The sequence below is a fragment of the Lichenostomus cassidix genome, chromosome Z (assembly GCF_008360975.1).
Source record: "Lichenostomus cassidix isolate B80296 chromosome Z, HeHo_3.0, whole genome shotgun sequence".
NCBI classification, from domain to species: domain Eukaryota; kingdom Metazoa; phylum Chordata; class Aves; order Passeriformes; family Meliphagidae; genus Lichenostomus; species Lichenostomus cassidix.
The window spans coordinates 67,094,104-67,121,557 of NC_139511.1; the positions used below are offsets into that span (position 1 = coordinate 67,094,104).

At 40.5% G+C, this 27,454-nt stretch overlaps 1 protein-coding gene across 6 annotated transcripts; it reads left to right on the forward strand.

Annotated features, from left to right (window-relative positions):
- The first annotated feature begins 17 nt into the window (after positions 1–17).
- On the forward strand, positions 18–27,158 carry KIF24 (kinesin family member 24). 6 transcript variants are annotated; one of them, XM_085043057.1, is made up of 17 exons: positions 114–145; positions 2,181–2,294; positions 2,472–2,554; positions 3,596–3,660; positions 4,190–4,327; positions 5,861–6,476; positions 9,753–9,942; positions 11,190–11,287; positions 12,528–12,743; positions 13,882–13,969; positions 15,935–16,056; positions 17,604–17,709; positions 19,501–19,572; positions 20,213–20,322; positions 21,237–23,663; positions 24,543–24,636; positions 26,848–27,158. In XM_085043057.1, exons 6-17 carry the CDS (start codon positions 5,875–5,877, stop codon positions 26,986–26,988), a joined length of 4,266 nt encoding a protein of 1,421 aa, XP_084899183.1. In that variant the 5' UTR covers positions 114–145; positions 2,181–2,294; positions 2,472–2,554; positions 3,596–3,660; positions 4,190–4,327; positions 5,861–5,874; the 3' UTR covers positions 26,989–27,158. The 6 variants fall into 6 exon arrangements, with proteins under 6 accessions (XP_084899184.1, XP_084899180.1, XP_084899185.1 ...); XM_085043058.1 differs by lacking the exon at positions 2,181–2,294 and having other exon boundaries at positions 18–145; XM_085043055.1 differs by lacking the exon at positions 3,596–3,660.
- Positions 27,159–27,454: the final 296 nt, after the last annotated feature.

The window sequence follows — 27,454 nt, forward strand, 5'->3', positions numbered from 1 at the left end:
CGCCGGGACACGCCCCACCCGCCCGTTCCCCTCTCTCTATTGGCTGGCCGTGCGCGCGAGGCTGCGCGCGGGCGTTTGAAGCGGGAAAAGCGTTGTTGCCATGGAGACGCGGCTTAATGGCCGCCGCAGAGCGGTGCCGCGGCCGGTGAGTGAGGGGAGCCGGCCTTGGGGGCGAGCGGGCGAGCGGGGCTGGGAGCGCTCGGGGACACCGCCCTGACCGGCCCCAGAGCGCTCTAGGGGGGGAAGAGCCGTGGTGGGACAGCCCGGGGAAGGATGGACACGTCCCCCCCTCAGACACGCGGTGCAAGTCCGGACGCGTGGCGGTTTGTTTTGCTGCATTTTTGTAGTTATACTTTTTTCTTTTTCAATGATATATCTCATATATATATTTAGTTAATATATAATTTATATAACATGTAAAATATGTACATTCAATTAAAAATATTTTTTTATATTATGCACAATATATAAAATATTCAAATAATATTTAAGTTATAGCTTAGTATATAGTTTAGTTTGATATATATATTATATTATATTATATTATATTATATTATATTATATTATATTATATTATATATTTTTAAATGTTTTAAAATTTAAAATACAATAACATTTTTAAATTATAAAACAGCCCTTGAGGGCCATTTGGCAGATGCTGCAGGGAGGAGGAGCTCAGGCGCAGTTTTCAAATAATTGGCACCGTGCTGTAACCCGTGGGTTATTTTCTCGGCACGTGGGTGGATATTGGACACTTCCAATATTCGATATCCCAATATTGGACACTTCCCCTTCTCCATGCAGCTGTTCCTGGCAGCTGTCGGGATCAGCTGCAGGATGGAGCCTCTTCTGCTGAGCTCACCAGGCTATTTTTGGTATGGAGAGACGAATAAAATGCTCTGAAATACTCTGTGGAGAAACAAAAAAAACCAAAAAACCCAATGTTCAGTTGTTTGTAAGCCAGTTTTAATGGCATTAATTAGTATGGACAGCGGAATAAAATACTCTGATATGCTCTGTGGGGAAAGAAGGAATTCCCAATATTTAGTTGTTTTAGTAGGCTAGTTTTAAAACTAGCAAGCTAATTTTAATGACATTAATGGTAGTTTTAGCAATTTGCTCAAGGTATGTCAGTGGCAAAGGAAACCTCCATTTCTTACTTGTTGCTGCAGGTATCAGACCTGTGTCAAGCTCCAGCTGTAATATAGTTGTCATTTATCATTAAAAACATTCCCTCCTCTCCAGTTGCTTTTGCTGTAGTGAAGCTGTAAGTGGTTATCTATTGTGAGTGTTCAGCTTCAAACCAGGCTGCCCCAGCCCTTGTTCCAAGGAGCAGTGGGATGTTTAATGCCATGTTGTTTACGTGCACAGTGCAGTAATCCTATGATCTTCCAAAGGGATCTGCTGCAACGTCAGACACAGCTTCACAGATCCCTACCTGTTGCATTAAACTAAAATCATGGACTCCTTTTACAGTACCGATTATCTCTTGTTATGGAGCTTGTCTTTAAAAAGTGTGGCTGCAGCCTGACCCTGTTCTTCACAGGAATGCCCTAAATCCCAAGGAATGGGGTCAGAATGATTAAAGGTAAAGCATTTTGTGTGGTGCTCTGGAAAAGCAAATTAGCCTTTCACTTCTGGAGGGTTAAATCAGATTTGGCTTTGGATCACCTTAAGAAAAAAAAGAGCTTAATGTTCAAATGAATAAGGAATGAAGATACATGAGTAGTGACATGGGTTAATAGTTTTCCCTATGAGTTAATAGTTTCCCTTTTCCATATTCATTCTTTGCTTCTGTATTTCAAAAAAAACCAGCAAACTCTTTGGCATGGACAGAACCTGTGCTGAAGTGATGAGATATTTTTTGAGGTAAAATGGTTGCAAGAAATGAGTACAGTATGCTGCTGTAGTTGCCATCAGGAGAAGAAACACCCACCTGCTACTTACATTCACAAACTTTTAAAGTTCTTAACTTTTATTTTTATAAGGTCCTTGTAGAGCAAGATGATTTACATGAAAAACAAGGTGGTGTTTATATTTTGTACGCTGATTAAAAATTTCTATGTTTATCAAATACACTTGAAAATCATGAGTAATAAAATTATTTAATGATCAGGCCAGAGTTTATGATTAAGAGTGGTTACCTTATGCAGGATAAAATGTATAGTTTGCATTTGTAGGAGTGTCACATAAGACATCTTCACTTTATTTCAGTTTAAAGAATGGATATAATGACTCTTGTGTTCTCTCTTGGTGACACAGGACTCTCAGTGAAAATAATCTAAAATTGTCAGGTCAGTGTGAGTGAGCTACAGTGGGATAACAAGACATCTGAGGGTTTTTCAAGTGAATGGTGTGCTGAGATCTTTAATATATCAGAAGTTAATAATGATCAAGATATAGTGGTTCAAGGCTGCTTTATTCTTAAAATAATCTCTATGGGGATTTAACATCATTTATTTTATACACAGTGATTGACACACACTGAGTATCTTTGAAGACCTTTCCTCCACCTTGAAAAGTGCATTGAGAAGGAAAAGATCTTGTGAAAGAGGTAATTAATAATTAAAAGCATTTTAAAATGGAGAGTCAGCTCCTAGAGCATAATCTTGTTGTAAATTAATTTCCTTTAGGATAGAAAAATATAACCACTCCTTTCTATTATTTACAACTGACCTTTCTATCATCAGCTTTATGACCTTTAAAAAACCTCTAGTACTGAAGCTGAGGAAGAATTCCGTGATGACAAGCTGCAATCTAGTTCTGTGGCTAAAGCTGGTCCCTTTATATATAACTATAATGCTTTTTTATAAGTACTTATCCACTGCCGGCATCTGGAAGCCTCTTAAGATCTTTGTAAAACTTGTTGGCATAAAAAATAAGTTGTGAAGACCTCATGTTTGCCTCAGAGATGCCAGGCTGGGTGCACATGGAGAATTATATCTCCACACTCACCTCTTTCTCAAAGTATGTTATACCAAACAATTTCAAGAAGTCCTAGCCTTTTGTCTCAACCCTGTTTTCAGTGAAGCCACCCATATCTTTCTGGGAGACAAGGTTTTGATATGAAAATACCACACTGAAGAATGCTATGGTTTTCTGCCCCCTGACACATTGTGCTCATGAGTAAACAAACAAGTAACCAAGGAAATTCTGGCTGTTACAAGACTAAAAGTGTTCTGCCTTTTTTTTGCCAGAAGGTGGCATTAACAATTTAAGATTCCAGAAAACCTCCCCTTAGTTTTCACGAAGCCAATTTATTTTGAAGAATTATGTATCTGTTAGGAAAAGCGACTTCAGACACAAAGATCTCTACAGGGGTGGATGATTAAAGTATTCTTTTAATGAGGAGAAAGATAATCAGTTTTTTTAGAGCATCAACAGTTGAAAACCAAGAGGAGTTTCACTGACAATTGCAGTTTTCCCTGAGTTCTTTCATGTTTGAACCACTTTGCAAGGTCTTTTAGCAATTGAATACTCAGGAGTCTTAAAGTAATCAGAAGTGCTGGAACCCATCGTTATGCCAACCCCCAATTTTTTTTCCATGGTTAATTTATTTGTTACTCCTTTATTAGTGAATATTTTGTTTTCGTAGCTTGTGAAATACCTGTACTGTCAATGAGGAGTCACTGGAGTTGTCCCTGAAACCACTTAGATCCAGTAAGATTTATTATACCTGGGAAGGCAGATCTCAGATTCATTAAGAGACCAGGTCTCATTAAGAAACCATTCATTTGCTTTCACATGACAAAGAGCCTTAGCCAATTAGCCATGGAGAGCTGCTTACATGGCTCTTGTATGTTCTGCAGTACCTGCATTACTTGGATTATCCTAATGCTGAGAATTCTTCTGATTTGTCACTCCATATAATGACAAGCTGTTAATTCTAGCTATTTAAATATATTTTTGTTTCATTTTTAATTAGAAACTTGACCTTCAAATCTGTTATTCTCTCCCCTTGTCTGCTGTTCCTTTTGTTAGAAAGTGTCTCCATTGTTTCCCTTTTTGTTATTTTTTCTCTCGCCTATGTTCACTATTATTATTCAAGCAGAGGTTAACGCTGAATTAGGGTCTGAATTAGGGACACTCTGTATTTAATGTAAGGACATGTAAAGAATGTAGGTGTAATCTAGGATACAGATAGAGGGTAGACAAAATTAATTTATTGGATTATTTTTGTCTTTAACAGATTCTCACCACTTTTGAGATTGGTGTCTTGGCCTTGAGTTCTAGCTGCTTCTTTCATCAAACAGAAGAAGTTTCCCATGGCAGTCATGCAGAGAGTTGCACCAGACCTGTACTGGTTTTACATTTTAAGCTACCTAATGTGAGGAAGGGTATTTTTCCAAAATGTAGTTCTTTAAATGAAGTCTCAGGTTCCTGTGGATTTTTATATGTTAGAGAGGCTGGCAAGTTGTGAATGCTTGTGAAACCCTTGCACACATGTCATATTTAGCCTCCCTGATCTCTAGGTTTTCTGTCCTCTTTGTCAGTTTTGATTTCCCCCTCCCAGGATCTAGTAGTCTCAGCAGTTATTCTGACTTTACCTCAGGATTCAGAATCACATTACATACACATTAAATAAATTCACTTACATATGAATTTTTTGGTCTTGGAGTTTGTTGTTACTCAATCTCATAATTTCATCTAGAGCATAGATTCCAAGATATTTCAGGTGTTCTCTACTGTACTTTTTGGCCTCTGTAACATCTTACACAGTCAGCACTTTATATGTTAATCTTCATTATTTTGTTGGTATTATTACTTCAACATTTAATAATGTATTAATTAATTATATGGACTCAAATTTGGGAGCGACCTTATTTTCTTATATAATCCCTTTGTAGAGAGCCTTGAAAATCCTCACAAAGAATCTACCCTTAACTGCAGGGAGGAAGACTTAACTTGGTTTTGTTGAGTCTTAACTGTGACCTCCAAACATGAGGAAGAGCAGTATTTGTTAAGGTCCTAGACTGAACAAAGATAGGAGGGCAACCGAAACTTGAAATTCTATCATTTTTGTGTTTTATGGAACAAGTAAAAATATCTGCAGATATTAATCCATGGGTATACAGACAGCTGCACCATGCATTGCCAGTAAGACATTAGTGAGGAAGCTGGGGGGTTTGAGACATACTTTTCAGTGATGCATGTTTCTTTTTTGGGTTTCCCAAGAATGCAAGTGTGGCGTTCCAGTGGCATATATAAATTTAGAGAAATGCTGTGTTTCACATTTTGCAGAATTGTTTTTTTGGTTTTTCTGTCAAGGAGACTCAGAAATGCTCTCAGGATTTGTGACATAAAAGAGAAAGTTACACAACAAAACTATAACTTTACTATAGTTCATCTGTAAGATGAATGGTCTTAATTAGACAGCTTGAGGTGAGGACAAAGGCAATTTTTTCTTCTCTGGTTAGTTAACCAGGGGTAGCTGAACCACATTAGACCAGATGCCTTGATATTAAATTGAGTGTCTAAAATTAGGCATTTTACATTCTATAGCTTGAGGACAGGGTTTCAGTAGCTGTGGCATTCGTCAAGTAGACATCAGGCGTGTAGGAACTCTGTGGCAGTGAGTAATAATTGCTCTGTGCATTTCTTATACATTGTAGTATACTGTATACAATTTTTAAATTAAGTTTCGTAGATAAAATATTTGTTTCATGTTTTAGTTCATTGTTGTTATTGCTATGTTCTGTAGTGTTTGGCAGTGTAGTGTATTGTAAACTTGGAGTTTAACAAGCTTCTAGCCTAACTGTAGGTAATGGCATCAGTAAACTTGCAGTTTCTTCATTAGTTAACTTTGTCATATGTAATGCTTCATATGATTCCAATATTTTTTTTGTTTGATTTCTTGTAGGCTCTAGGTTGAAGATGGCATCGTGCCTTCATGAATGCCTTTGTGAGGCAGGACTTGAAAAATACTATCCCCACTTTGCTGCCTTTGGTCTTCAGAAAATTGATGAGCTCACCAAACTTTCTGGGGAAGATTACACCAAACTGGGGGTCCATGACATAAATGACCGCAAGCGACTTTTTCAGCTCATTAGAATAATCAAAATTACACGACAGGAAAGCATTGCAGGCGCAAGCAAGCAAGATTTTCAACCACATGGCCTTTTCATTCAGCCTCAGGTGACCAGGTCAGGTCCCCGTAGACAGCTGCGTTTTGACACCTTCTGTGAAGAAAATGATGAAACAGATAAAGACTCTGAATCTGAATTATATCATCCACCTGATTTCAGTGCCAATGAAAATAACAATGTAGGAGACATGTTGGGACACCTTCCACCACACGATTCAGAGCTGATCAGATTAACTAGAGACGTAAATACTCCTGGAACAAAAAATGACCTGAGCTGTCCAACGGTTTCTGATGATATTGCTCCTCTCCTGGGGGATTCTGAATCTCCTGTTGTACAAAGAGTAACTCATATTTCAGGGTATAATTATGGACTACCTCATTCCTTTATCAGGTAATAATCAGTCACCTTAATTTTGCTAATATTTCAGGTTAGTCATAATTAATTCTTTCTTAATTGTGGAGCAGAATCTGTTTTCCTCACCTCCAGAGAAGCAATCCAAGCTCTACAGAGCAATGCAAAGTCTTTCAGACGAGACAGATATTAATAAACATTTGCAACTCTCAGAGTCTTATAGCAGGAATCATCTGAATTTGACCAGCTGCTACTCACCAAGGTTGTCTAAGAATAGTCTTTATTGTCTTGCAGGATTTAAGGCTTTGTTTCCTTGGTATTTGAGCCAATCTTTGTCTTTCCACAGGACTATCTTTTAAAACATTGTTTTTCCAATGTTTTAGTTTGTTGTTGCTTGTTGTTAAATTTGCTTGTTGTTAAATTTGTCCAGCTTTTCCCAGTAGAAGGGACACAGGCTGTGATGGCCATATTTGTTTATAAAGAAATTTCTGATCTGAAGCTTTAAAAGGAAGGAGAATGAATGCAGCTGGGGAGGGTTACAGACCTGGTGGTGAGAGGGATGCCTTGCAGCTGCTCCTTAGGCACATGATCTGTAACTACCATACTTTTCCCAGTGTTTGGTACTGGTTATCATGAATCACTGGTAAATCTACCCTGGCAACATTTTAAAAGCACCAAATATTTTTTTCTTGATTCAGCAGCAGAGCATGTACACCTCTGCACATGTAATACCAGTATCTAGCTTGTAGCAATGCAGTCGTGGTAGTTAAAATGCAGTGAAGAGAGGTAGTTTAGTGAAGTTAGGGCTGGTCTGGGAAGGCTGTGGGGAAAGATTTAGTTCATGGAAAGATCCATGAAGTTGAGGTGTCAATTATAGCTCCCATTGAGAGAGCATGTAGCCTGGAGGAACAGATGCTGCTGCCACAGTGGAAAAGTACTAAGGTGACATAGTAAGTAGAGGTCTTAAACTGTGAAGTGCAAGACAAAGGTTTATAACACCCCTTGGTTGGAAAAACAATCATTCCCACCTTCTGGAGAAGTGCACTAACCTCTAATATATATTGATACCTCGGTGCATTCTCTGTCTCTTCTGGAAGTTGAGCCAAGGTGCAGCTAGTAGGACAGGTTTTATAGTGTTGGCAAATTAAAAAAATGATTAAATATAAAACCTAATGGCTCAGCTAGAGGGGTTAAAGATTTTTAATCCTGCAGTAGAGTCATGTTCTTCATTGTTCTCATTTTCTTTCTTTGTTCTCTTCTTTCTTAAGCACATTTTTCTGTGCCTAGCATTATGGTTCATCTTGTGGGTTTTCTGCATCCTCCTCCTGATATGCCTCAACTTAATTTTCTCTTGTTTGGAGAGTTGTGCATTTCAGGCAGGCTTGGAGCAGCGTGCTTACACTTAGGTTTGTGATTACTGTTTTGCAAGTGCTTAACTGCTTCACTGAATCCATCCATTCCCATGCCACCTTGTGATTTGACCACTGTGAAGGCTGATCTAGTCTCACCTATGAGAGATATTGGAAAACACAGACATTATTTCAGATGGCAGAAAGATAAAGAGCTCTTCTAATATGTTCAAATTTATTTTGAACTTGCCCACAGCAAATAGCTTGATTTTGCAAAGGCATAGGGGCTCTTCTGACCTATTACTTAGTCAGGTTTCTGATGATCTCTGTCAAGACTTTTGTTTGACTTTTTTCCCTAGTAATGAAAAATTATTTTGTTGTAAAATAGAATTTATATTTTTAAAGAGTTAGTAGCAAATATAAACTTTGGGTTCAGCATGTAGAATTAACATACATTCTATTCCCATACAAAAGATACTCAACAAAATGTGCCTCTGTATTAGAAAGAATTTATTCCCTTTTTCTCATTAACAGAGCCTCTAAATTTTCAGTTTTTCCTTTCTCCAAATATTGCAATCTTTTCTACTTCAGGCTCTTACAGCACAACAGGTTCTTTCTGCAGGTCACCAAATCCAGTCTCTGTCACAAGGATTAAACTTCAGAACCTCTGATCATTTGTTGGACAACATTTGGTGCCTAGTAATATCCATAAGCTCACACCAGCTTATGAAGCATCTTATTTCAAGTGTCATTGCCTTTCTTTTCTGAGGGAGGAATTTTCCATTTAAATGCAGAGCCTAATCCTGAACTGCTTGGGAAAGCTGTACTAAAATTAAAGGGACTCCAGTGACAAGTAAAGATTACTTGTGTGTGGTCTTTGAAGACCACATCTTGAGATTTAAAGGTGCATCTCATGTGCTTCTGGGGAATCATGGAACACAACAGCAATAATACCACAAGCCTGTGGATGTAATATGTTGAGTAACTTGTGGGTTTGGTTTCAATTTGTTAGACAGCTGGTATACATGAGTTTTCAGTTGCTGTGTTAAGGGATTTTGGCATTCAGACAGCATGGCAGAAACACTGCTTTTGGGCAAGTTGGGGCTTGATTATTTGAAATTCAAATCCTGGCTGAAAATCATTACTGATTTGGCTGAAGACAGCTTGAAGAAGGGAGAAGTGTAATAAATACATTTTGGTTAAATTCAAGCCCATTACTTTTGCAGCATCACAAAGCATTACACAGCAGGTTAATCAACAAAACATGGAATGATCCCTTGTTTCTGAGGTGTTTGGAAGGAAACTAGAGTAGAATTGCCAAAACACAGGAGCACAATTTTGTCTGTGGTCTGAAACTGCATAGCCTTTTTATGAAGAAAGACCAAAAGGGAGACAAGAATGAGATCAATATTTCCTTTTTTTTTTTTTCTTTTTTTGAGCTGAATAGGAACATGGTGATGCTATCTCATTTGCCAGTTTGGGTCATTTACTTTGTAAAGAGTTGGACAGTCTATATAATGGGAAGAATTAAAGTCCAGCACGAGAGGAAAAGCAACTAAATATTACACCTTCTCACTTTCGAGATCTATTCATACTTTTATTGTACATGATTAAGTGACTAATCTTGAGTGCAAATAATTTCAGCAAGATTAAATTTCATTATATTAACTTGTTTATTATGCCAGTTTTGATCTCATGTTTGTGTATAAGTGAAAATATGCCAGTCCAGCAACAAGTTCAGGAGTGTGGCTGTACACACAACTATTCTTTTAACAGAAGTGTACAAAAAGCATCAATCTATTTCAGAAAAAACATCAGGAAATGCACCATGTAAGAATGAGGTGCATTATGGAGTTTTTCGCTAAACTTTAAAGATAGAAACATCTGATAAAAGTAACAAATTCATGCACATTCTACATTCTGTTGTGACCTGATTTTAAAATGTCAACCTCCACTATTGTTGTAGATCCAATACTTCTGACAAAGAGACTCCATGGACAGAGAGTGAAAAAATCAGAGTGTGTGTCCGAAAACGTCCTCTCAGCCTGAGGGAGGTGAGACGTGGGGAGGTTAATGTCATCACAGTGAGAGATAAAGAAACCCTACTTGTCCACGAGAAGAAGGAGGCAGTTGATCTTACACAATATATTTTACAGGTAACGTCCTCCATTGAATTTTGTGGTTATGGGCCAGTCACTTGCATGGACGGGTAAAGATTATTGAGCTTGGAGTTTCCATGAGAGAAAACAGAAAAAAGCTGTTAGTATTTCTTACACTGAAAATAGGTGGTGGGCTTTCCTTATAGCTCAGAGTTGTCTATATTTGAGTTGCTTCTGATTTATGCCAGCCTGTGCCAGAAAACCTGAAGCCAGAATTTAAACTGTAGAAGTATGTCTCTTGCAGCTTTCTTTGTATGTGGCAAAATAAACCCTGTGCTACGTGCCATTGCTGCAGGAGAAATGCCTGTTGATGGCTTTCCAGGGTACTTCAGTGAGGAGTTCCCTTTTCACTGTTTCAGCACTGTGGGTCCATTTCAATAAATCACATAGACCATCATCCTTTCCCTTCCTTTTTCCTCAAATGCTTTTGAAAATTAAGTTCCCTTTTAGTCTTTGTTTCTTACTCCCAGATACTTTGTGCTGTCATAAGTCAAATTCTCACTTGTGACTGACAGCACCAGGAACAAAACTGATTTGTAGAAGCAGCAAGGCGTTCTCGCTCTCCTGGGTGTTATTTTTACATTCTGGCTCCTAGGAACAGCTGTTTGGATTATCTGGTAAAAATTCAGTCTGGAGCTCTCTGGGGCTTGGTTCATGTGCTACCTTTTTCAGTGGGAGACATGCTGCGTCATTTCTGCAGACCATGCTTCTTTGAGTCAAATCTGGAGTGTGGGAAGTTTGGGTTTTCTTGCTCCCTTCTGAGCTCAGACAATCCAGCTTGCTTAGGAACAGCTTCTCTCTTTGGCACAAAAAGTTTTTAAGAACAGACACAATTAATCACAACTTAGTCACAAGTGAGAACTGATTTTGAGAGAGTCAAGAATTGGCTCTCAGTTCTTTTTACTGTTACAGCCTCACTGTACATCTGTAGGCTGATTCATTTCATGAATAGGTTTTCTTTAATTAGCTTACTTTGTTCTTGCTAAAAGGCTCTGGTATGTTATGCTTCAGAATGATGGGAAATTGAGGCATTTTTGCTTCCTTTATGTTTTTTTACCCTACCATGAATGTCTTGATTGGTGTGTTCCTACACAGGTCATGCTGCATATTAAGTGTGCTAGATCACTTTATACCTGATCCAACGTCACTGGAAAGACTTCTCATATTTCATTTTACCTTTGAATGGGATTAGAGAACAAATGAAATGTATTTATTCTCATGTAAAGATCATCTTTGTTTTTCAGCATATTTTTTATTTTGATGAAGTCTTTGGGGAGTCATGTACCAATCAGGATGTGTATATGAAGACAGCTTATCCTCTCATTCAGCATATTTTTAACGGGTAGGGCATCAGTGCTTGCATTTGTTATTTTTTGCCTTGTTGTTTTCCAATTTTATATATTGATTGAATATTCCTTTATGCTTTTCATCTTTTGAAAAATACTTTCATTTCACCTTTGCCACATACCTTCCCACTTTCAAAATACCTTTGACTGAAATTTTGACAAAAATAAATCAGGGAAAACTTTCTTCACACTTGGTGGCAAATCTCAATTACAGAGGAAGGTAAAATTAGATCTCAGGTGCAAAAAAGAGACAGCACGGCCAGCCTGAAATAAAAAAAAATGTGTTCCAGGATTTCTGAAGTCTAATCTTTACCCTTAACAAAGGCCCCTCTGTGGTAGAGCACACTCATCTGTAGAGAAATAAGGTTACCTCTTTCCTGAGACTGCTGAGAGATATTTTTGCATGTATTTATACAATTCACAAGGCAATAGAAGTTATTAATAGCCTTGTGATTTATTTTTATTTATTGATTTGTATTTGCTTGGAGGTTTAATCATAATTACGTACTTCCTGATTAATGGGAAATTGATGGTGGCTTTACATGAGAGGTCTTATTTTCATGCAAGGTAATGAGCTTGAATATAATTACATTTTTGAGTCTTTGAAGGAAAAGATTATGTATCCATGCTGCAAATTAACAAAATGGAGTATTCTGTTACTGAAAATCTCCAAGTGTCATCAACAGAGACAGAGTATAGTGATCTTGAGAAAAGGAAAGTGAAAAAGGAGAATGAGGCTCGTACCTTGCTGTGTAATAATCACTAAAGCCACAATTCACATTACAGCTAATCCAGTAATGCCACCAGAAGAGATTATGCTATTTTTTTCTCAGCTTTCCCCTTACTTTTCCATCCCTCCTGCTGGCATTGGTCTAATCTGACACCATGGTGAGGCAAATCTGCAACCTAAGCTGGCAAGAAATTGTTTACTGTGATTGCTACAGCCCTACATTTTTACCCATTTCTCTGCCAGGAGTTCTGAGCCAGATCCAAAGTCTTTTTTTTAAGGGGGGGCAGGGAAATGAAAGGAAGAGAGCCAGCACCTTGTGCCACATCAGATCTCCACAGAATATACTTTGAAATCATTGTTAAGTGTTCTGCAGTTTCCCAGGGAGGATAGCAAACCAAACCTCACTGCTAAGCTGCCACTATGGGTAGACACCAACATTGCAGAAGATTATTTAATAGATGTGAATTAATCAGATGTGATACTAAACACATACATTATCTTCACAGAGGCAATGCAACTTGCTTTGCATACGGGCAGACTGGTGCTGGCAAGACTTACACCATGATGGGGAATCACCGGAACCCAGGGCTCTATGCCCTGGCTGCCAAGGACATCTTTAGACACCTGGAAGCAGCACCATCCAGGAAAGATCGTATTGTTTTCATCAGTTTTTATGAGATCTACTGTGGACAGCTTTATGACCTGCTAAATGGAAGGAAAAGGTATTTAAATAAAAACATGTTTTACTGTAAGCCTGTGGTTCTGAATCACTTACTGCTTAGAAATCAGATACTGTTTTCATGCAATTACATTTAACATATTAGCATTTATAGAAAAGTTATGTATTTAATTAGGGTTCTTCCTAGCAGCTACTTAGGGAGGAATGCAGGATCTGACAGTAAATACTGTGACATTTATAGGACTCCTGGTTTATTGTTTGGGGGAAAGAATAAGAACTTAGGTTTCAGATACAGGCTCAGGCTCTTTTGCTTACATTGTAATAAGAAAATAGCTGAACATGCATAGGTAGGGAAACAAGCTTCTTGTGTGCAGAATTTCCTGTCTTAGAATCACAGAGCAGTTTGGGTTGAAGGAACCTTAACGATCTTCTTGTGCCACCCCTGCTGCCCTGGGCAGGGACAACCTACACTAGACCAGGTTACTCAGAGCCCCATCCAGCCTGGCCTTGAACATTTCCGAGGATGGGACATACACAACTTCTTCAAACAGCCTGTATTGCATCAACCATTGTGGAGTCCCTCTTTCCCTGGTCAAATATAAACTCTGGCTGTCCCTTCTGCTGTGCCAGTGGGGGTTTGGCTCTTGCCAGTCCAATCTCTGAAGATCCTGTTGATCTCCTACAGCTTGATGCTGCAGAGCCTGCTCACCTTCTCCCTGGCCACCTTTACCTGGCAGCCCAGTGACTCAGCCCAGCAAGCCTCTGCAGGGGATGCTGAAATATGACTCTAAGGCTATAGGAGCTGCTTTAAAATCCTGTGCAAAAATCTTGAGAACATAAGCAGAGCAAAATTTACAGTCTGAGGAGGACTTAGAGGAGCCTGAGATGTAGTTTAAAGAGAGACAGAAACTCCAAAATGTAAACATGGTAATTTACTTCCCTGCTTTATTATATTCCTGAACTAGCAGAAATGCACTGATAATGTCTCTTTAGTGAAATGTCAGTGGTACTTGCTATAAATTAAGTAGCTCTTCAGTTCTGAAAATAAGTGAATGACATCAGGGCCTCTCCCTATTCAGTAGCCTTGATTGTTTTTTCTCAGTGTCCCTGCACAAACATGTGTTGCCATTGCTGCTGTCTGAGATTTCAGAAATCTCCTTTCTGCGCTGTTCTCTTTTCAGACTTTTTGCAAGAGAAGATGGCAAGCACGTTGTTCAGATAGTTGGACTGCGAGAGGTTCAGGTGGACTCTGTAGATCAGCTGTTGGAGGTAATGTTTGGGATGCATTCTTTGTCTCCTGCAGCCCAATTTTCCAATTTGTGAGGCATGCCACTTACAGGGATTATTTGGTGTGTAGCACAAGTGTGTGTTCCTGTTTAAGGCCCTGAAATTGGCAACCCCAGCAGAGCACCAAGGGGGCACTGTTAAAAGTACCTCTATCCATGAAGCTTCTTCTTGTGTTAGCCACATGCAAGCAGTTGATTCACAGCTGTTGCTTTTGCTGCCATTCCTGAGGGAAAGATTCCAGAAATTAAACAGTGTCCCAGTAAGGGATCTTGAAAGCTGGGTATGTGTTTTCTCCCAGTGTGATATGTCGGGGTTCTATGAGCTATACATACATTTTTGTGTGTAGAAGATTTGTGGATTTGGGACAGAATATATAAACTTGAAAATTATTAGAAGAAGAAATTAGAAAATGATGAAGATTGAGGTAGTTATCTGAATTAGGATTAAAACACTGCTTATGTGTATGCATGAGAACAGTCAAGTAAAATTAAGATCTTTAAATGGTAGCTGACCTTCACCATGAGCAAAGCTTCAGTTTTCCTTCCCTACCTGGCTGAGTTCTAAAAGGACACTGGCAAATTTTCTGTATTGTCCTGCAACAAGCAAACTGGTTAAATCTATTTTCTATTTAGCCTGACTTTGCATAGTTTAATTCCTGTCTTTGTAAGGGAATGTCAGTTAAAGTGTCTGATATTGTAACTGACTCATTAAAATTGGCATGGTGTTGTCTACTTACATTGTGCTTAATTTAGTTCTTCATCTTCCCATTAACTCCAAGCTTCAAGACAAACTGGGAATGCTTTTGCAAGTTAGAGTGCAAATTTGCTGGATGGTTGATTTACAGTCCTTGGTATTATCATATTCCACACACAGAAGAGCTATTAAATGACTTCGTTCTTACAGATATCTTGAGGGAAAAAATTAGATTTTTCACAGGCCCTTTTGAACACAGATATGTCACTGGCTTGACTCAGAGCTTCTGACTATTCTGCAACAGATACATGGAAAGAGCCTTGAATACATCCCTACTTATTCACTACACATTAATGGCTTTGATTCAGATATTACCTGCACTAGGCACTGATATAAAGCTCAGAAGCTGCAGTGGTTGGCCCCTAAAAAGCATGAATAATTCACATCTATCAGCTGAGAACGTATTGATTTTGCTGGGCAATATTTTAATTTGTTTTTAAAATTAGAAGCAAACTTAGTGATTGTTCCATGCATGCTCTGCTGAAGTTAATGTTAGACTTTCTGCAACAGTCTTTTAAAGTTTCCAAATTATCCAGATTTTCACCTTGAAAGAGCCTTTGTCCTTCTGCCTTGTCATCCTTCCTTGTTTTCTTATTTTATTGTTGTATTGAGTATAATTAAACTTTTAAGTTTGTTCCTTACTCTGGCATGATTTTTTTTTAGTTATGGAAATTTAGAAAGGTTTGGGCACTTCACATTTTTTTGTACAACTTTCTGGATAACTGTATTCATCTACCGCAAGAGAAAGTGAAATTTTAAAAAGACACAACAAATGGTCAGTCTCATGAGTATCTTAGGTTGTGTGTAGAGTCTTACAAAAGTATGCCAGCAATAGTCTCATGAGTATCTTAGGTTGTGTCTAGAGTCTTACAAAAGTATGTCAGCAATGTAAAAAGGAATTAAATTTTATAATTTGGATATTTTGCCAGTCTGAGTGACTGTGTGATGCCACAGCTTCTTATTTGCAGTGTGCTCTATAAGCCCTGTGGTGTCACTGTGAGCAAGTCCATATACAAAGCTTCAAAAGAAATATTGAAAGGGATCTAGTCTACCATTACTGCCTTGCGCCAAATTTTAAGGCTGTAATGAACCTTCCTTCACAATGTTTCCTCATCTTTGGAGGACAAGATCTCTTTCTGAGAGATCGTGGTTTTATTTACAGGTTTTTTGGATTTTGCCCCCCTTATTTTGCAGGTGATTTTGAAGGGGGGAAAAGAACGTAGCACAGGAGCTACTGCAGTCAACTCAGATTCCTCTCGATCTCATGCCGTCATCCAAATTCAAATTAAAGACACAGCCAACAGGGCATTTGGAAGGTAAGACCAGAAGCAGAAGTGCTCAGTGCTGATGTCCAGCCAAGGGACATCCAAGAGACAAAGAGAAGGTGTTAGTGCACAAGTGTGAGTTAAATTAGAATTAATTGGGTTAACAGAGACTTTGAGAAGCTTCACAGTCCTTTCTCTGTTTCCAGGGAGAATGTTTTAGACACATGTGTGAGAGCTTTGTCAAAATTGTCCATACAAATTTCCAGTGAAGGAGTTTGAAAATCAAATCCATTCCTTCCTCTTCAGTGTTTAATTTGGCTAAAGGTGTATGCCTGCAGTGGACATATTCACGTGTGAGCTCATCACCTTTGAAGTCAGTAGAATGAAATTGTCACTTCTGGGATCCAATTCATGCTGTTCTGCAGAGTGAGCTAAATTAGGTCAGATGCATTTGCCCCTCAAAGCATTTCTGTCCTGTAATTGACTACAAAGAGAGTCTCGAATGACAAACCCAAGTGGAGATGATCCCATTACAGATGTTTGCCTTTGGCCAAAAGAATCAGAATACCTCACATAAGCCTCCCAGATAATTTGAGTGTGTGACTGTGATGGTATCTGCAGTGGACAGACAGAGCAGTTTACTTACTCTTGTGGCATCCACTTTACATATTTAAAAACTAATTGTTTCTCTTCTCAGTCATCTTTCCTCCAGACTAAACAACCCCAAGAAATAGGTCTGAGGAAAAATATCTGTGTATCTACATTACTGCTGAGTGTCACAAAATCCTGCTGACACAATGTTCCATTCGCTACCACACAGTCTCCTTTCCCAGGATCTAATTTTGAACACAAGGCAAAATGGGAGAGCCACGAACAGTGGAGAAAGGAAAAGACAGAACAGGCAGGCTTAGAAATAAAAGTATAGAGGTTATATACGTGTGGCATCTGGACTGCGGGGTTTTTATATGTCTGAAAAGGAGGTGGAGCTGGAGTGAGGAAAGGGTGCCAAAATGTGCCTATAAAAGAACCCAGAGCTGTTGCGAAAAAAGAAGGACAAAAGATACAGTGCAACAGTCAGTACAGCAGCTGGCACCCACAGCTAGGGAATGTGAAAGGCAGTAATGGAGTTTTGTAGAAAGAAGATACAAGGATCACTGAAAGCTCAGTGTATTACCTGCTACACTGGAAGTTTCTGTTCTATTGTCCCAAGTTCACATTTGACATGGCAGTTGTCCATTTTGCCTGGAAGGAGAAATCAAGAAACTTACAATTCTTTTAACTGTGTTCTTTGGAAACTACAAATGGAGAGTAGAATTTGTTGCACTTCTTACAGCTAATCAGTTAAACTGTGGAGCACTGCCATCACATGTAACTACACTTTCTATTATTTAATGTTAAGATGCTCTGACACTATTCCTGCTGCTATGCTTATTTTGGTGTCTCAGATATTTCCAGTGGATGTTTCTCGTTCTTCAAAAGTAGTCATTTCTAATCATTCTTCTGATGCCATGTGTTGCAGCCTGCTGATTTAATAGAGAGGAAAAAAAAAAGAGGGAAAAAAAAGCCCCTAAGATAAATGCAACTTTGTTTTTTTCTAGGATATCATTCATTGACTTGGCTGGCAGTGAAAGGGCAGCTGATGCCAGAGACGCGGATCGACAAACAAAAATGGAAGGAGCAGAAATAAACCAAAGTCTTTTGGCAGTAAGCTATTATCATGTCTGGGGAAGGTTTTGTATTTAATTACCAGCATGTGTTTTAGGATAAAAATGAACCACAGAATAATGTATGTATGTATTCCATGGAGGGGAAAAAATAACCAAGATGCTAAGTGTGTTCAGTTTAATTTGTCTCATGACTGAAAGACGATTTAAGAAGGAAGAGATTTCATGATGAAAATTAAATATTTTTAATTCATTCTTAGAGCTAGAGAGGTAAACATAGCATGGAAAATATTAGGTGTAGTATAATATATTTTGTATAGAAGGTTTTGTCCCTTCTGCTTCTAAAGAATACTGGCTTGGAATTGCCATATTTTTTTCATAAAAGCACATCTGTTCCTGCCAGTTTTTTTCACCACTTGAACCCAGGCTTCTTTTTCAAATCAGAAATAAAGGATTTAAGAGCCTAGAAACCAGCAATTTATGCATGGGGAGGAAGGAACAGGAAGAAACGCCCTCTTAAAAGGCAAGCTGTCTTTTATAAGTGCACACAGTTGGGCACAGAGGCAGAAAGGAGCAGAAAAATGCCATCTAAGATAAAAGAGAAGTGCCTGAAAGTGTAAATGGTGCAGAAAGCTTTGTACCTCATTTAATACAAACAAGCAAAGCTCAGTGGTGATTGGGGGCTTCTCTAAGTGAGGCTGAAGGTGATTCAGGTTCCTTGGTATGAGCCAGCAGTGCAGAAGTCAGTGCACACAACTGTAGCTCTTAGTGTGCTGGAAATAGGAGGTGACTTGCTCTGGTCTGGGGATGTAAATGTTCTTTTGCACTGAGGCTTTTCCTGCACTGGAATATTAGTATTTGTGCTGGGAGGTAGCCTGTGAAGTAACTGTGTTTCTGTACTTCGTGCTTTCTTGAGTATTTGCTGGTGCATAACTGAGTGTCGTGGGGTGCTGGGACATGAACACGAAGCCTGATCTTAAAGGTCTTGTCCAGCCTAAACAATCCTGAGTGTAAACCCATTAAACTGTTCTAAAAGAAACTTTAAAATCAGAGTTTGTACATTTTTGGTATTGTGTGAAAGTAAGAAAATTCCTAGACAGTCTACAAGTGGCTGAATTAATTACAAAAGGCATCTTTGGGTAAGTCTTTGTAACCTGCAGCCTGTAAAAGTAGCTCTGCCTCAATAATCACAACACTCTCTTCAGGCCTTTAAGCCCATGAGGTTTGAATTCTGCTGCTGGTTTGAATATTCATATTGTTTTCAAGTGGAAGACTTTCAGACACTGCAACTGTGAGAGGCAGACTAAAAAATTGCCATAGCTCTATCTCTTACTTGTTACAGGTGCAGTTTTTAATAAAATGCTGTAAAAGTGAGAAATAGTGGTATTTAAGTGGGAGTTTGTAGAATGTAAAAAGGTTGTAAATGCTTGATGGCTGTATCACCATGACAATACTGTGATCTGCTATTTCCAGAAGAAATTTGTAAGAGATGTAGCTCAAAAAGCTCTGTCTTTTAGGTACACCTGCCCTGCAAGCTGCAGCATAGTTTGGGGTACACCCAGTCTGGCTTCAGACTAGTTAGCTGTGGTGCAGGCAGCAGCTCTGTGGAGCTCTGTGTGTGCTAAATATGTGTGTATTTACCCAGCTCCTTGGGTTTGGTGTAGCTCACAGAGCCATCACGCAGGGTACAAATTGACCTTGAAAGGGACAAACACACAGCAGGAGTCAAAAGTGACACAGGACATTGGCAGGTTAGGTTTGATGCAGTTCAGTTCCTCACCAGTGTGTGACTGATTTATTTTTCCCTTCTGTTTTTCCTGTCTTTTCGTAGCTAAAGGAATGCATCCGGGCGTTGGATCAGGAACACATGCATACTCCTTTCCGACAAAGCAAATTGACTCAGGTAAAAGGAGCAGAAAGGCAAGAGGAGCGATTTCCCTGAGAGGGACAACAAAAATAAGCAAATAAATAAATTAATAAATAGGCATAGTTCAGTAACTCCTTCCTCTCTTGAGAAAGGGAGGAAATGCATAAGTTTGCAAACTTTAATTTTAAAGGTAATCACAGAATTAGAGCTGACTGCCAATTTCCTCCAGCCAGTGCTGGGGATTGGCATGGGAAAAAGAAAAAACCCAAAAGCTAAAATCCAACAAAAACCCAAGCACCACCTTCTAGACTCATACAAAGTTACCATCCATCCCCACCCAGTCTGAAACCAGTCTTTCATCTTCTGTTAGTAACTGAGAGCTTTCATCAGTATTTCTTGACTCCAGCTGTAACACCTGCTTATTCCTCAAACCATATTGGCACCCTGCAGGCATCTGGTGCAAGGGCTTGTTCAGAGCCCTGATTAATACTTGTATTCATTTTAAACTGTAAACAAATAAAGGCAAGACAAATCAAAACAGGAAGGCTACATGTAAGAAAAAAAAAAAAAAAGACAGTACCTCATGTTGAATTTCTTCTGTAGACGTTGCTAATTTACAGGATGTGCAAGGAACATGAACTGCTAAGAAACAAATTTTTTTCCCTTTGAACCCTAGGTGCTAAAGGACTCTTTCATTGGCAATTCCAAGACGTGTATGATAGCCAATGTATCACCGAGCCACATAGCTACAGAGCACACCCTGAACACTCTGCGATATGCTGACAGGTAGGCAGTGAAACTCAGTCTTGCCAGGGTGAAAAACGCAAAGGAAAAGGTAATGTGTGATGTTTGCCACGACATTCTACTTTGGTTGTATTGAAAACATTGATTTAGGCAAGAAACAGAATCTTCACAATGCAAATAAAATTGTTACTTATTCCAACTCTTATGTTTTGTCTTAAAATTTTTGGGGTCTTGTAAGTACTTCCTGATGACAGCTTTCAGTGATGGAAATACCACTGTGTGGCCTGTAACTGCAGGATTACTGACCTCAGCAATCAGAACTTTTGGTTTAGTTTTGTATTGATTCTACTCAGAATGTTTGCAAGTCCTTCACCCTCCCTCCTACACAGAGCAGGAGGTAAATTACAGGCTGTGCAATGCAGGTGTTAGAAGGACAAGAGATAACTTGAGGGGCAAAAGGAGCAAAGGGAACACCTGAGAGTCAGGTTGTTAGGGGAAAGGGGTCTTCACAGTTGCACCGGTGAGTGTGATCCAGGAGCAGTGCAGCCCTGTGCACATCACCTGAGCTAAAGATCCCCACTGCAGCTACTCTACAAGTCCTACTCTGTGCCTTGTGGGACTCTGTGATGTGCTGTGGAGAGTTCCAGGTTGTTCTGCTGCATTATAATGTGTGGAAATGCCACCCCTTTCACTGCAGCTGAGGCCATTTACACTCACTTGACCTGTTATGCACTGCTCAAGAAGGCACTTTAAAAAATTGCTATAGATTTTTCCAAAAGTCCAGGCATTTTGACAGAGGGCTTTTGATACTTGTGTAGATCACTGACAAAAAACAAACCATGATATCAAATTCAATATTTAGTCATAGTATGTGACAGCATTAATTAGTTCTGAAGATGCTGTTATTGATCCAAAAACATGACATGGATCTTCTAAATCCAGATTCTTTTTTACAGGGTCAAAGAGCTGAAGAAAGGGATTAGATGTGCTAGTCCTGTCGCAAACAGGCGTCGCAGAGCCGGAAATGTATCTCCAAAACGTGTCCAAAGCACTCCAGCTTTGCCACCTGGGGAAAAGAGCTCTCCAAAGAAAGTGAAGCTAGGCCTACAGCATTCCTCAAGTGCTGCAAAACCAAATGCATATCCTGCAACAGTCCAGCCCGCTGGTGTCCCTCTTACCTCTACCCCCAAGAGGATGGGCAAAGGACATGCCTACAAAGGAAATACCAGCACTCCCTGCTTCCACCACACCACCCCAGTTAAGGGAGCCCTAAGGATAACACATGCCACAAAGAAGAAAAATGATGATCTCTCCCCCGGCTCTGAAAAGAGCCCCTCAGTGAATGATTTCATTGTCAAAAGTGCTGCCATGGCAGAAACAAAAGAGGGTGTCCAGCAAGACAAGTATGTGCAAAACAGAGCACCTGTCCAGTGCCTGAAAGTCCAGACAGTGCAACCTGTTCAGAAACAGCTTGTTCCTAGAGATGATAATTCCTTTAGAGATGGAAATCTGCCCTCTGACAGTGGACAGGAATGGGGAAATACTTTTTCTAAACAGTCGGTTGAACCCTGGACACATCTGCCTCCATTTCAGAAGGAAAGGGAAGAACATTTACGTCTTTATCACCAGCAGTTTCAGCAGCCTCCTATTGTACAGCAAAAATTGAACTATCAACCCCTTGAGAGGTTTTTAATGCAGTACAAGCCCGAGGAGATTCAAGTGAAGCAGGAGCTGAGCTTTACAACAGAAGTGCAGAGCAAAGAAGGGATGCAGTTGGAAGATCTGGATGACAGTGATTTCAGTGAAGATTCTTTCTCGCCTATCTGTAGTCAAAAGAGCGTGAAAGGAGGAAACATTAACAAATGCAGTCAACGTTCATTTTTCCTTCATGAAAGAGAACAAGGAGCTGAAGAAGAGCAAAAAGGCCAAAAGCGACAGGATTTATTTTTTAAATATGCAATACCCATGCAAGATCATGAACTCGATGACAGCTGGGATTGTAGTGAAGGCAGCCCAAAGGCAGAGGAATCTATTAAAAATGCAGGCTGCAGCAAAACTCCTGCAGACTGGAGTTATGATTTAGCTCTTGAATCCTCTCCAGGCAATACTGCAGAAAAACCTTACTGCCTGCAGGAAGAACCTGCTTGCAGCTGCAGAAATGACAAGGATTTCGTAGCTGATCACAAAGAGTACAAGTCCAAACACAGATGTCTTGTTTACTCCAGTGAAGCCACCTTAATTCCAGAAAAGGATGCTTCAAACCCATATGTATCTCCTGCACTGAAATCAGGAACTCCAGAATGCAAAGAGATTGATCTCCAGCACGAGGAGAAGGAAGAATCCACTTTGGATAAAGAGGCTGCTCTTGCAGGAAGTGTAAAACGGAAAGGTCAAAAAAACGGAGTTAGCCACCGTGTGTCTTCCAATTATTCCTCAGAATTCACCACCGAGCTCATGGCCCCTCTCCTGGTGTCACCCCTTGATGGTGAGGACACAACTGAAACAGAGAAAGTGTCCTCCAAGCAAGAGAAGCCCCACCGTGAGAAGCAGGTGCCGGACAGTGACACCCAGGGCAGGTTTGAGGACGAGGGCTGGCAGTGCACCAGGAGCAGAGCTCTCACCGACAGCATGCTGGAGCTGGGAGAGCAGACCTGCCATGGGGGAAGGCACTGCGCCCTGCTGGGCTCCCCTCAAGGCAGGCACAAGTGGATTCCTCCTGCCTGTGGCCGTGTGAAGCCGTGCTGCTGCCACCTGGGATCACATTTGTCCAAGCAGGGAGTCCGTCGCAGTTTGTTCTTTGGACATGACCCGACGGAAACATCTGCAGCCGGATCCAAGGGCTCCAGGGCAGACAGACAGGCTGCGGGGCTTTGCAGTGACTCCCCCTGCAAAGAACACGCAGGTGGCAGAAGGTGTGGTGCTGATGTTAGTCAGCATAACAATGCTGGCAATTCAGGAAAGTCTAACTCAAGTCAAGGGCCCGGTGCTGAGCACATGGCTGAGGAAACAAATGCTGAAATACCTAAAAAGAGATACTTCTCAGAGGCAACATGCGTGGGACACAGGGATCATGCAGCCCAGTCTCCCTCTCAGGAGAGCAGCCTGCGGCTGCAGCCCAAGCCAGGACTGAGGAACGAGGACCTCATGCATTCTGAAGACCCTGCCAAGTCATCATTCAGCAGTGAGGATACAGGGTTGCTAAAAACCAAGTTAAAGCAGAGTATTTTTACACAAGAGACTTTTGCTGCAGATGCAGGATTTGCAACCAAAGATAATAAGCCAATAGCAAATGCAAAGAGCCCCTCACATGTGTCCAGCAGCAGCTCTCCAAGTGCTGCATCAGAGATGGGAAAATGGCAGAGGGAAGCCCTACAAAAGGCACAGTAAGTCTTGCTTGTAATGAAACTTAGAAATTCTGGACTTGTTACACATTTGCCTTCATTTGTATGGCACAGTCATATGTACTTCAAAACCAATGGTTAATCATTCTATTAAATATTTTATAAGATTAATCATAATTTATAGCAGTTATAAAAACATGGTTGCTTGTTATTTAGTGATATTTTAAAATCTCACAGGAAGCCAATTATTCTATTAGAGCTGCTAGTATAATGCTAGAGAAGTAAATATAATACAAACTGCAGTTCTCAGTAATTAATTGGCTTCCTATATACTGTAAAGTACCTAAAATATATCAAAACCTCCCATCAAGAATCGGGTCATAGCTATTCCATCAATGAAAAGAAAAGCTGCTAGAGCAGCTGGGCAGTCACTGAAGATGCAGATATAAAGCTTCTGAGTACTCTGAGCTGCTACTGTCTGCTCCCAGGGACTGGACTGCATTCACTTGACTGAAAATACCTTGTTGATCAGTGGAACTTGCTCAGAGGAATCAACAGCAGCACTGCCTTCCTGCTCTGTCTGTCACTGAAGTTACTTACAGACTCATGGTTGTAAGCCATTTAATTAGATTATTAACCAATTAATTAGATTATTGTTTTGTTCTTTGATTCTCCTACAGTGAAAAGCAGATGTGTGCTGCATGTGCTAACAAAGGGCTGTGGTCGCTCCTCTGTGAGCAGCCCTCAGTCACCCAGGTCATCCTGACCCCAAACCAATGCAGTCCACTGATGTGCCCTTCCTGAGTGTCAGGGAAACAGGACAGCAGGGTCCTCTGGGCTATTCTTTCTTGCAGGTTTATTGAGGCCAGCTGTGATTACATTACAGGCTGTGTAACCAGTGGTGTGTTTTTTGTTAACCAGACAGGCTGTATTTCGCGCCCATCGGCAGCAGCTGGATGAAATGGCATGCCTGTGCTTCAAGGAAGAGTGCTTGATAAATCAGATGTCAGTAATGGTAAGTGTTTCAGATGATGATTTTGGTGCCCGTTGAGCCTGTGTAAATTAATCTTAGAGATTATTAACTTGAATTGGTGATGTGATGTTCCTTGTCATTTCAACCTCTTGTTCTCCAGGGCTTGTCTGAGTCCTGGGAGAGGCCTCTCATTTTCAATGCCTATAGTGTCTTTGCTGGTCTGCACTCTGACAGGTCTTTTGGGAGCAGGAGACCAATGGGCCAGCCCTGAAGCCCTTGTCTCTGATAAGACAGCCCTCCCTTATCTCACATCACGGGGCAGACTGTACCAACAGGCTGTCTGCCCCTGTGATGTTTTAGTTCTTAAAGGCTGGGGCAAGCAAGTCAATACCACAGAACACAGCACACCCCTAGAGCATGACACTGGTAGCATTTGGGTCTTCCATCTGGAAGCCCCTTTGCCCCCCACACTGCAGGTGTGCCAACACCCCCAGCCCCACTCAGTCCAATGCTCTGACCACTGTGGCTTGTGCCCTCAACACACCCTTGGCTTTTGTCACTCAAGTGTTTCTTGGCTTGTCTTTGTATCAGATGACAGCAGTGTACCCTAGACCTAAAAACTGGGACCTCCATGGCTCCACTGACAGCCAGGCAATCCCAGTTCTCTGTTTCTTCTGCATCCCATCAGGTGCATGTCACAGCTGCATGAAAATCCAGACTATGAACATTTTCCAGTGAGAATTCCTGCCTTCCTAGTTCCCTCACCTTATCAGTAGAGCCAAGCTCCATAGTCACATTGCATTATCAAACTATTTCAATTCCTATCACTGTTCAGATCTGAAGTACAGGGACTCTTCCCTCAGGGACTTTGGAGTGGGGCCACCATATGGCTTATTCACTCTGATTTTGAGCTTCATGTGCTGTTTTACAGATAACATACAGAAGTTCACAAAACAGCAGAGGAGACAAACTGTATTAGTTTTGTGGCAGAAAATGCAAAGAAACAAAGCTATCTTTCATCTTAATTTTTTTAAAATCTTTTGAGATTGTTCCTCCTAAGTCTGTTGGTCACTGGATACCAGCCCTCCCCCACCCATTTATTTGCCCCTTGCAGCAAGCAGTTATTTTCTAGCTAGCAGAATTCTGACAAGTTTGCCAGGCCTCCCAGCAGTGTGTGAATAACACACCCTGTAGTTTTATTTCACAGCATGGCCTTTTTTGGATAATGAAATGTGCTTGGCCTTCCTGCATCAGCTTCTTGTCTTCCATTTTCAGAAGATTTCAACTTCTCCAGTCATGAAACTTTGGCCGCAGGAGAAACTCCTGCCAAGACCAGCCACACACTGAACAAAGCAATATTTAAAATGCTTAAGAAAAATATGCCACAGCAGCTGGGCTAGTCTTCATCACTGTCCTGATTTCCCCGCAGGACAGAGATAGAGTGCAGGAGATACAGCTGGAGTACTGCCAAATAAGCTTTTGCGTGATTGATTTTCATGCACAGCAGCTGAATTCCCCAGCCCTGGGGATGCTGACACCTCCCAGCTTCTCAGGCACAGACCTGTGAACAAAGGCACCAAACCACCCAGCTGGAGAGCAGAGCATATCCAAAAGTGCTCCCTTATTAATACAAGCCCTACTTAAAAATGGATTAAAACTCCATTTCAGTTTTAATCACAGTTCCATACTGGTTTTTATCCGTGTGGCTATGGAAGGCAGAGTTCTCCTGGGCTCAGTGCTGGTGTTGCTCATGGCAGACCTGCAGCTGTGGCACCATGACCTGATGGGAAATAAATCCCTTACATCACTCAAGATTCGGCTATTAAGTCTGATTCATAGTGGCCCAACTCACCATTTATTTTCATAATTGATAAATCAAACATGAGAGGTGTCAGGAGCAGAGTTCAGTACATGGTAAAACTGGATGACCAAAAAAGATAAAGCACCTGTACCAAACCTTTGAAAAGCTAACCAGTGTAGAATAATGACAACAGCTGCTTTATACATTTTTATTTTTAAACCACTATGCTAGCTGTAATTTCACCAACAGATAACACTATCAGAGTCAGTGAACCTTGGTGTTTAGAGGCACTGACCTTTGTCTGTGAAGGTTGTGACTTTAATAAGGAAATGCTGATTTAATCTACTAGACTGCAGAATGTTTTTACACTCTGCTGCAGTGTAAAAAATATGCTGATTTTCTCCAACCTGCTGATACTGTTTCCTAAGTTCTCCTTGTACCTTCCCCACCAGGATTTTCAGAATTTCATGACCATGCTGGATGAAATCTTGGTGCTGAAGTCAAAGTGTGTCCAAACGATGCGAGCGCAGATTCAGCTCTGTTTAGCCTCCCCTGCCACTGACAAGTCACTGCAAACACCTCCACCAGTTTAGACCTTCTTTGCTTCCACATGCACTGCAGCAGCTATAGAAAACACCAGCCAGCCCTTTGCTACGCTTGGTGCTGCAGAGTGGTAGAGAATAGCTTTTGGTTTGATATTTGTGATTAGTGTGAGTTTTACATAAGGATGGAGAGAATTCTGAGTAAATGAGAGATGATGAATTGGCACCACAAACTTTGTATTTCATTAATACCAGTAAGCCACATTCTGAACAGTAACAATTCAGCAGCCTTTAAGTATCTCACCAGCAGCAGGCAAGTAGTGTTCATGTATCATAGGAGTTTCTCACATGTTAAAGGCAATTCTGTGTTGCCAGGAGAATGGGGATAAGAGAAACAACTTTGAAACCAGATACAGGTCTGAACAGAAGTGCTCAAAAGCTAGCCAGAAAAGTGTTTGCAAACAGAAGCCAGAAAAGAGAGAGGAGCCCAGGGGTTGTTACACTAACTTGACTGGAC

What these genes read in the sequence shown, in the direction of transcription:
- KIF24 (XM_085043058.1), top strand. Translation starts at nt 5,875, where the DNA reads ATGGCATCGTGCCTTCATGAATGCCTTTGTGAGGCAGGACTTGAAAAA. An exon ending in TAAACCAAAGTCTTTTGGCA is followed by an intron (nt 17,710 to 19,500) that starts GTAAGCTATTAT and finishes GTCTTTTCGTAG; the next exon opens with CTAAAGGAATGCATCCGGGC. An exon ending in ACTCTGCGATATGCTGACAG is followed by an intron (nt 20,323 to 21,236) that starts GTAGGCAGTGAA and finishes TCTTTTTTACAG; the next exon opens with GGTCAAAGAGCTGAAGAAAG.